The 10,703-nt window shown below is 41.1% G+C and overlaps 1 protein-coding gene across 1 annotated transcript; it reads right to left on the reverse strand.

Moving 5' to 3' along the window:
* Positions 1–90: 90 nt before the first annotated feature.
* On the reverse strand, positions 91–4,901 carry LOC139392158 (fucolectin-4-like). The gene is made up of 3 exons (XM_071139931.1): positions 4,750–4,901; positions 4,113–4,626; positions 91–3,857 (listed from the first exon to the last, which is right to left on the reverse strand). The coding sequence occupies exons 2-3, from the start codon at positions 4,382–4,384 to the stop codon at positions 3,836–3,838; spliced, it is 294 nt and encodes a 97-aa protein (XP_070996032.1). The 5' UTR covers positions 4,385–4,626; positions 4,750–4,901; the 3' UTR covers positions 91–3,835.
* Positions 4,902–10,703: the final 5,802 nt, after the last annotated feature.

Consider the following 10,703-nt stretch of genomic DNA (forward strand, 5'->3'; position numbering starts at 1 on the left):
TTTAACAGTGAAACTAATGAGTTAAAGTTTGTGCTGGTTGATCATTTGAGAGAATTTGATATTTCATTCATTAAATGGTTTCTGGATTCACAGTAATAAGCCTTTATTACTAGAATACACAATTGAATACAAATGTGACTGTTAGAGGTGGCCGTCGCACTATAAAACCAAAGAAAAACATTTGAGGTTCCACTGGGTATGACAAGAAATAGTGAGTGACTTTCAGAAATATCTCGACATAAGTGTTCAAACCCTTGAGTCAATATTTTGTGGCAGCACCTTTGGCAGCGATTACAACAGTCAGTCTTTCTCGGTAAGTCTTTAAGACCGAGATCATCAATTATATTCACCTGCGGGATGATTTTTACTTGAGCGGATGTTCAGGGACATAATTACAAATCATTTGTGAACTGTAAATTGACTGCAAGAAGTACAAACATATTTTATTAAAACATTTTAAAACCATGCTTTCATTTGTATATGGTCACAAATCTCTCTGGATGTGGGAATACTTTGGAACAGAATTCCAAAACTAAAATCACTTGGAGCTGATTTGCTGGTGTTTTTACAGTATTTTATGTCCACAATTTTTTAAATAATATATACAGCACCAATCAAAAGTTTGGACACACCTACTCATTCAAGGATTTTTCTTATTTTGTTTTTACTATTTTCTACATTGTAGAATAATAGTGAAAACATCAACACTATGAAATAACACTTATGAAGTCATGTAACCAACAAAGTGTTTAACAAATCAAAATATATTTTATATTTGAGATTCTTCAGCCACCCTTTGCCTTGATGACAGCTCTGCACACCCTTGGCATTCTCTCAACCAGCTTCATGAGGTAATGACCTAGAATGCATTTCAATTAACAGGTGTGCCTTGTTAAAAGTTAATTTGCGGAATTTCTTTCCTTCTTAATGCGTTTGAGCCAATCAGTTGGGGTGGTATACAGAAGGTGGCCCTATTTTGTAAAAGACCAAGTCCATATTATGGCAAGAACATCTCAAATAAGCAAAGAGAAATGACAGTCCATCATTACTTTAAGACATGAAGGTCAGTCAATGTGGAACATTCAAGTGCAGTCGCAAATACCATCAAGCACTATGATGAAACTGGCTCTCATGAGGACCGCCACAGGAAAGGAAGACCCAGAGTTACCTCTGCCGCAGAGGATAAGTTCATTACAGTTAACTGCACCTCAGATTTCATCCCAAATAAGTGCTTCACAGAGTTCAAGTAGCAGACACATCTCAACAACTTTCAGGTGAGACTGCATGAATCAGGCCTTCATGGTCGAATTGCTGCAAAGAAACCACTACTAAAGGACACCAATAAGAAGAAGAGACTTGCTTGGGCCAAGAAACATGAGCAGTGGAAATCTTGTCATTTGGTCTGATGAGTTCAAATTTGATATTTTTGGAACCAACTGCTGTGTCTTTGTGAGACCCCGAGTAGGTGAACGGATGATCTCCGCATGCTTGGTTCCCACCGTGAACCATAGAGGAGGTGTGATGGTGAGGGGGTTTTGTTGGTGACACTGACTGGGATTTATTTAGAATTCATGTTTTTTTGTGACTGCACTTGAAGAAACTTTCAATGTTCTTGAAATTTTCCGGATTGACTGACCTTCGTTTCTCTTTGCTTATTTGAGTTGTTCTTGCCATAATATGGACTTTAGTCTTTTAATAATATAACCCTCGGGTCAAATTTGTGGAATATCATCTGCGGGCCACCAGTCGGGGAACCCTGCTCTAAATTTGGCCATTATTATTTTCAAAATGCTTCAAGCTCTTTCAAATTGGTTGTTGATCATTGCTAGACAACCATTTTCAATTCTTGACATATTTGTCTTGCCGTAGATTTAATTCAAAACTTTAGCCGGGCCACTCAGGAACATTTACTGTCTTCTTGGTAAGCAACTCCAGTGTATATTTGTCCTTGTGTTTCAGGTTGTTGTCCTGCTGAAAGGAGAATTTATCTCCCGGTGTCTGGTGGAAAGCAGAATTAACCAGGTTTTCTTTTAGAATTAGGTCCATTCCATTCATGTTTTATTCACTCCCCAGCCCTTAACCATTACAAGCATACCCATAACATACTGCAGCCACCACTATGCTTGAAAATATGGACAGTGGTACTCAGTAATGTGTTGTATTGGATTTCCCCCAAACATAACATTTTGTATTCAGGACAAAAAGTTAATTGCTTTGCCACATTGTTTGCAGTATTACTTTAGTGCTTTGTTGCAAACAGAATGCATATTTTTCAATATATTTGTATTCTGTACAGGCTTCCTTCTTTTCACTCTGTCAATTAGGTAAGTATTGTGGAGTAACTACAATGTTGTTGATCCATTCTCAGTTTTCTTCTTCCACAGCCGTTAAACTCTGTAACTGTTTTAAAGTCTCCATTGGCTTCATGGATAAATCCCTGAGTGGTTTCCTTCCTTTCCGGCAACTGAGTTTGTATTGAGTGGGTGTATTGATACACCATCCAAAGTATAATTAATAACTTCACCGTGTTCAAAGGGGCAACTTGTTAAGCAAATGTTTACTCCTAAACTTATTTAGGCTTGCCATAACAAAGGGGTTGTATACTTATTGACTCAAGACATTTCAGCTTGTCATTTGTTACTAATTTGGTTAAAAAAAATGAAAAACATAATTCCACTTTGACGTTATGGGATATTGTGCCAGTGACATTTTTTAAATGTTTAAATTTAAATTTAAATTCAGGCTGTAACACAACAACATGTGTAAAAAGTCAAAGGGGTGTGAATACTTTCTGAAGGCACTGTAAGTGTAACAGGCTGCATTTACAAAGGCATCCAGATTCTAATCTTTTTCCCAGTAATTTGTCTTTTGACCAATCACATCAGATATTTTCACATCGGCTCATAATCAGAGCTAATCTGATTAGTCAAAAGACAAATTAGTGACAAAATGATCAGAAGTGAGCTGCCTATGTAAACAGCCATAGTGACACACAACGAATGCAAAAGGGTTTGCTTGCAGTTTGCAGACTATGTGGGTAACTTACCATGCACTGTATCAACTGGATATTGTGTCTCAAATGATATTTACTCATGGTCAAACTTCTCTTCGTCTGTACTGTTTTGATTATAGGTCTCTTCGTCAGTGGAGAAATAGAAGACGAGAAGTGAGGGAAATCAATTCAAAAGCAGGGTTGAAACTACCACATGTCAACTCATTTCAGGCTTAATCCTAATGCATGAAACTTCAGGTAAATACATCGATTTGAAGTTAGGATTCGGCCTTCCGTGAATCAACTGTGTTGAAATGTAATTGACCCATTGAGTTGGTTAGAGGGAGCATGTGTCCCAAAACCTGTTTCAGCATGTGCATTGAGGATTTTCACCATTTTGAAGTAGTCAAATGGGTAGGACTTGCAATGGGTTAAGGAAGGATCACAGTAGGTCAGTAGGAGGATTCAGCCAATGAATTACCTGTATACACCTGAGGAAATATTCCATAATTGCAGGTGGCAGTAAATCTATCTGTTCAAACTATACACACTCCAGCAAAGTAGGTAGTGGTATGCACCTTTTCAGTTTATTTTGGCACTGCCAATACACTCGTAGAAGAAGAAGAAATGGACAACTTTAAAATGGGGACAGCCCTCAATGGTGCTGCCCATGCTCTCACAGAAGTGGCCATTGCAAAGATAGGGGATGAGCTCTCTAGTACATCTCTATGAATTTACCCCAATTCTAATCCATCATATACCCACCAAGCACAGGTTGAAGCAGCCCAGGCGGATGATGTCCCTCCATCCCGTGGCACTGGAAGGTGACAGAGTCCCTAGCCGCTATGGAAAGATCACAGCACACCTGCCAGGTGGATTAGGAGTCATTCATACAATAGCCTACAGGATTTATATTATGTATCCTTTATTTAGGTGATCCCATTGGTTCTGAAATAGTACTGCTACAGTAACTACACAGTAGCAGTGTGGCAATTATAGTAGTACTTTAGTACTGTGTTAGTAGTACTCTTTGGTTGCATTGTGCTTTTCATGTACTAGTACTTTAGTAGAACTGAGTTGTGAGTAGTTTATTGTAAACATATTTGCTCAGCCTACTCACTGAGGGTTACTGTTGCCGTTGTGCTTCAGGGAGTTTCCGATGAGAATCTCTGCCGCGTCCTGCCTCCAGGGGCAGCAGTCCTCTCTGTTAGTGACGGTAATGGAGGTGACTTTGTGAACAGCCAGCAGGTCCACCCTCCACCAGGGGTCGCTCTGAAGCTGGGTGTGGGCACAGGAGCCAGAGAGGCACTCTGCATCCAGGCGACCATCGATGGCGTTCTCGGCATGGGTCAGACGGCTTAGCTTGGACAACTGGGTCACTCTTCCCATCATTGCCAAGTTGCCTTCTTTCAAACAAGAGGGATGGGGTTTGCTCAGAAAAATTACAAGCCTCTGGTTAAGAATTTCTGATTTCTGGTCCCAATTTTAGCGTGGAGGGTACTGTATCACTGGATGTAGGAGTAGCTGATCTTTCCGAATGGCAAGTCTTCTGAGGGATCTCAGAAGATCCCACAGCCAGGCCAGGTTTAGGTTTGGAGCTGTAACAGCTGTCTCAGTGACAGTTGAAGGCAGGGCTGGAAAAAGGAGGAGAGGCACAGGGAGAAAGGGAGTGGAGTAAAAAAAATTGTATCCATAAACAAGAATAAAAAAAGGTATCTGCTGGAGAAGGTGTACATTCTGAATGTTGGAGCCCATACCTGCCTGAAAGGTGCTTGCGTGCAGTTCCACCTCACAAAAAGTCAGGCACTTCGCTTTTCCTGGGAGGAGAATGTTGACATCGCGCCCCGATATCCCACTGCACGGAAATGTCCTGGTTTGCCCAGCAGGGATGTATGGAATCCCGGCACACCTACAGGTATAGGAATCTTGAGCATTGTTATATTTTATAAGAAGATTGCGGGACAAACAGTATTTGATCAAAATAAGGGATCAGGGATTAATTTCCTGAAGCTTAAAAGGGCAATCTGTAGTGGCTAAATACATTTTGGGATGTATAAATTAATGATGGATTCTTGAAGAATATACTGTAACTTAGAAATGCCTTATGATCTTAGTTCAACTGTCGTAGCCCATCAGAACATGTATGTAATGTTCTTAAACAAAGTAAATGTAAACAAACTATATAGCCTCAAAACATGGTTTCAACTATAATTTTAATTTCACAGATGGTCAGTCCTTGCATCCATAGCTATGTCTATGAATTTAAGAGTGGTTACATTTCTCCAGACCCATCCCTAGGGCGGGAGAACCGTTTGTTATTGTTTCATCTCCGGATTGCCCCTTTAAGTCTGGTTAAATTCTCATAGTTGATGATGATGAGTTATGAAGATGGCTGTGTTGTTTAAGGGAGAGTTGTGTTACTGGGATGACACATAGTGGGCTGTGTAGCCAGCCAGAAGTTGTGTTACGAAGATAAGTCACAGTGGGTTGCTATTGCCTTTGTTGAACAGTGAGTCCCCAACGTGGATCTCTGCTCCACTGATCCTGTCGGAGCAGCAGTCCCCTCTGTTGGTAATGTTGACGTAAGTGACGTTGTGGGTCTTGCTCATGTCCACCCGCCACCAGGGGTCGATATCTTTCGTGTGGCTGCAGGACCCCTCCAGATACCGATTGGTCCAGTTCAGGTCAATGGCATTGTTGGCATCTCCAAACTTGTCCCACTGCGACGACTGACTGGCTATCCCGCCAGTGGCTGCATTCTCTTCACAGAACAAACAAGATTAAAAACATTGGGTTTACAAATGGATCATTGTCAGTTCAAGATGCAGTACATAGCTGTACTAATTAATGATCTCAATGAAAACGTTCTCAAACAGTGGTTGTATTCTCTATAGAACAACAAAAGTAAAAAATATTGTATATTGTATTACCATATTGAGTCTTATGATATAGGCATAGAATGTTTTGCACTCTTCATATCCTGCACCCTCCTCTCTACAGTAAACATTACACTACATAAGGGTTTGAGTCACAGGCTTAAAAGACAGTTAGCCATGGCTTCAAGTCATCTAATAGCTACCATGTTGGCAAGTTAATGTCCAACAATAACACATCAGAGAAATAGTAACTAAAACCCTGTAGATACCAGAGGAAAGATGTTTGTCCATATCTGTAAAAGGACCAATAAATTGGATGTAATTTAGAGGAATAGGTCAAGTTTGACCAGATGTCATGATTTCGTCACCCTAACAAGCTTATAAACTTAGATGAAGTGAACATGTATTGCCCCTTCTGTTAATTGATGACAATACCATATAATGTCTGCTCCTCACCAGGACGCCTGCCCACATTCACCTCCGCCTCACACAGTGACAGGTGTTTATTTGAGCCCGACAAGAAGACGTTCACATAGCGACCCTTGATCCCTCTGCACTGAAAGGCCATGACCTCCCACGCGGGATATGAGGACATCACAGCGCACCGAAAGAAGGAAATCGTATAATCAGGTTTTTGATCTCAAATCATAAACATCAAATGCACTGTGTGTTTTAGTGTTTTAAATAAGTCAATATTTTCTGACGAGCTTCGTCACAATGGATTGTTGTTGCCGTTATTCTGCAGTTTCCAAAGTGGATTTCAGCACCATCGATCATCTCTGGATCAACATCCCGTGACATTGAAATGTAGTGGAGCCCCTTGCTGGGATGTAGGATCTCAACGCACAACTGGATGAAACATTAAGATGTATTAGGAGGAGGTGGATTCCTCGTATTCTCTATCGTCACCTCCTTTTGAAGCCCAGTTGTGAAAAAAGTACCCAACTGTCATACTTGAGTAAAAGTAAATATACGGCAGGACAAAAAGATAGAAGTAAAAGAGTAAGTTACCCAGTAAAATTATCTTTACAAGTGCATGAATTGGACCATTTTGCTGTCCTGCCTGAGTACTTTTGGGTGTCAGTGAAAATACAGTGCCTTGCGAAAGTATTCGGCCCCCTTGAACTTTGCGACCTTTTGCCACATTTCAGGCTTCAAACATAAAGATATAAAACTGTATTTTTTTGTGAAGAATCAACAACAAGTGGGACACAATCATGAAGTGGAACAACATTTATTGGATATTTCAAACTTTTTTAACAAATCAAAAACTGAAAAATTGGGCGTGCAAAATTATTCAGCCCCTTTACTTTCAGTGCAGCAAACTCTCTCCAGAAGTTCAGTGAGGATCTCTGAATGATCCAATGTTGACCTAAATGACTAATGATGATAAATACAATCCACCTGTGTGTAATCAAGTCTCCGTATAAATGCACCTGCACTGTGATAGTCTCAGAGGTCATGAAGAACAAGGAACACACCAGGCAGGTCCGAGATACTGTTGTGAAGAAGTTTAAAGCCGGATTTGGATACAAAAAGATTTCCCAAGCTTTAAACATCCCAAGGAGCACTGTGCAAGCGATAATATTGAAATGGAAGGAGTATCAGACCACTGCAAATCTACCAAGACCTGGCCGTCCCTCTAAACTTTCAGCTCATACAAGGAGAAGACTGATCAGAGATGCAGCCAAGAGGCCCATGATCACTCTGGATGAACTGCAGAGATCTACAGCTGAGGTGGGAGACTCTGTCCATAGGACAACAATCAGTCGTATATTGCACAAATCTGGCCTTTATGGAAGAGTGGCAAGAAGAAAGCCATTTCTTAAAGATATCCATAAAAAATGTTGTTTAAAGTTTGCCACAAGCCACCTGGGAGACACACCAAACATGTGGAAGAAAGTGCTCTGGTCAGATGAAACCAAAATGTAACTTTTTGGCAACAATGCAAAACGTTATGTTTGGCGTAAAAGCAACACAGTTCATCACTCTGAACACACCATCCCCACTGTCAAACATGGTGGTGGCAGCATCATGGTTTGGGCCTGCTTTTCTTCAGCAGGGACAGGGAAGATGGTTAAAATTGATGGGAAGATGGATGGAGCCAAATACAGGACCATTCTGGAAGAAAACCTGATGGAGTCTGCAAAAGACCTGAGACTGGGACGGAGATTTGTCTTCCAACAAGACAATGATCCAAAACATAAAGCAAAATCTACAATGGAATGGTTCAAAAATAAACATATCCAGGTGTTAGAATGGCCAAGTCAAAGTCCAGACCTGAATCCAATCGAGAATCTGTGGAAAGAACTGAAAACTGCTGTTCACAAATGCTCTCCATCCGACCTCACTGAGCTCGAGCTGTTTTTGCAAGGAGGAATGGGGAAAAAATTCAGTCTCTCGATGTGCAAAACTGATAGAGACATACCCCAAGCGACTTACAGCTGTAATCGCAGCAAAAGGTGGCGCTACAAAGTATTAACTTAAGGGGGCTGAATAATTTAGCACGCCCAATTTTTCAGTTTTTGATTTGTTAAAAAAGTTTGAAATATCCAATAAATGTCGTTCCACTTCATGATTGTGTCCCACTTGTTGTTGATTCTTCACAAAAAAATACAGTTTTATATCTTTATGTTTGAAGCCTGAAATGTGGAAAAAGGTCACAAAGTTCAAGGGGGCCAAATACTTTCGCAAGGCACTGTATATGGGAGTGAAAAGTAAACATAAAATAGGAATCTAGTGGAGTAAAAGTTGTCAAAGGCATTTTTACTAAGCGAAAATGTAGGATGAAAGGGCAGTGACATACCTGGGGTTACTGTTACCATCGTTCTCCAGGGAGTTTCCAATGCGGATCTCAGCCCCCTTGATCCTCTCTGCTGAAGTATCTCTGTTGGTGATGGTGACGGAGGGGACTTGGTAAGTCTCCGGCAGGTCCACCCTCCACCAGGGGTTGGTCTCTCCCAAAGTGTGGCTGCAGGAGTGATCTTCGTCGAGTTCCATATTCCATCAATGGATCTTTTTGCAGTGCCTCCATAGAATGTGGAGGATTGGGCTGCTTTGCCCCCCAGAGCAACATACACTGTGGGCCAGAAGGAGAATAATGAGGATAGCTCAGAGCAAAATTCACTGTGGGCCAGAAGAAGAAGAATGAGGATAGCTCAGAGCAACATTCACTGTGGGCCAGAAGGAGAATAATGAGGATAGCTCAGAGCAACATACACTGTGGGCCAGAATAAGAGGAATGAGGATAGCTCAGAGCAACATTCACTGTGGGCCAGAAGGAGAATACTGAGGATAGCTCAGAGCAACATTCACTGTGGGCCAGAAGAAGAAGAATGAGGATAGCTCAGAGCAACATTCACTGTGGGCGAGAAGAAGAGGAATGAGGATAGCTCAGAGCAACATTCACTGTGGGCCAGAAGGAGAATACTGAGGATAGCTCAGAGCAACATACATTGTGGGCCAGAAGAAGAAGAATGAGGATAGCTCAGAGCAACATTCACTGTGGTCCAGAAGAAGAAGAATGAGGATAGATCAGAGCAACATTCACTGTGGTCCAGAAGAAGAGGAATGAGGATAGCTCAGAGCAACATTCACTGTGGGCCAGAAGAAGAATAATGAGGAAAGCTCAGAGCAACATTCACTGTGGGCCAGAAGGAGAATACTGAGGATAGCTATTCAGCACACAGATCAACCATAAATCATGTTACCATCTGATAATCTTCTTATATGTTATAAAATCGTTTTTAAAGACTATATTTAAAGATCCACTTTTGAAATAATGACACTATCTCTATGCGTTAACTTTACATACAGAACAATAGAAAATAGATTCCCATGGGACCCAACAAGGTAAGGGGGTTTACCAACCTAATTCATCTTTAGATCCCCTTCCCATTCCCAGAATCCCCAGTAGGGACAGTATAACAACTTCTTTCATCTTGCTGATTGAAACAAATAGGACAGGGTCACCGATAAACATCGACAGGTTCAGATGTTCTGCTCAACAGACAGTTCTTTGAAATGTCACAGATCAGATAAAACATGTGACTGACACATTTTGCAATAGGCTTCTCAAAATGAAGTTACCACAAACATTTGGGAACTTACTGTGTATGTAATGTGTTTGCATGCTCTGCATTAAAGGGGTTTCTTTAAGCCCTTAGAGACTGGCCTCTGAGTCACTATGTTCGCAATGTACAAAGATCTGTTTACTTTTCAAAAGTGGCCAACAAGACTGTGCTATGGAGCATGACATATACAGAGCCCTGACACAGGCATGTCACATTTAGTCATCTTATTCCAATCTGTACTTTTTGTGTGAACTGCACTTTTTGTATTCCTTGTACAGTATGCTCATAAGTATGTTCATAAGACATGATGAAGCTTCACAGACACACTAAGACGGCCTTGAGTGTTGGGAAGACTCAGTGGAACAACCTGATGACGTCAACCTGGCCATTGCCCTATAATCATGCTATAGCATACAGTACACATGCGTATAGTCCAAAACCACCTCTAAGTCAGTCCTAAATGGTAATTTAAAACGAATTGTATGTTTTGCTAATCATTTTACCAGGCTGAATAAATATAGCAGCATTGCAGAATCACGGTTTGCTGTGTCCAAGTGGAAGAAATGTTTCCAATACAACAGCACCGTCAGATGGTTCAAAAGAGGAGCTTCATTTCATCTCAAATATTGGAAGTAAAACAAACCAAATATCAAGAATACAGTATGATTTAATCACTGTGTGTGTGTGTTTTGTGTGTGTGGGGGGGGGGGGGGGGGGGGGGGGGGGGGGTGGGGTTTTACTATCCTCATGGGGACCAGAAAT

Source organism: Oncorhynchus clarkii, chromosome 3 (genome assembly GCF_045791955.1).
Source record: "Oncorhynchus clarkii lewisi isolate Uvic-CL-2024 chromosome 3, UVic_Ocla_1.0, whole genome shotgun sequence".
Lineage (NCBI taxonomy): Eukaryota > Metazoa > Chordata > Actinopteri > Salmoniformes > Salmonidae > Oncorhynchus > Oncorhynchus clarkii.

Excerpts from the sequence above, each read along its gene's own strand:
- LOC139392158 (XM_071139931.1), bottom strand. The coding sequence starts at position 4,384 with ATGATGGGAAGAGTGACCCAGTTGTCCAAGCTAAGCCGTCTGACCCAT. Across the intron at positions 3,858-4,112 it reads AACGGCAACAGTAACCCTCA|GTGTGCTGTGATCTTTCCAT; the intron begins GTGAGTAGGCTG and ends TCCACCTGGCAG.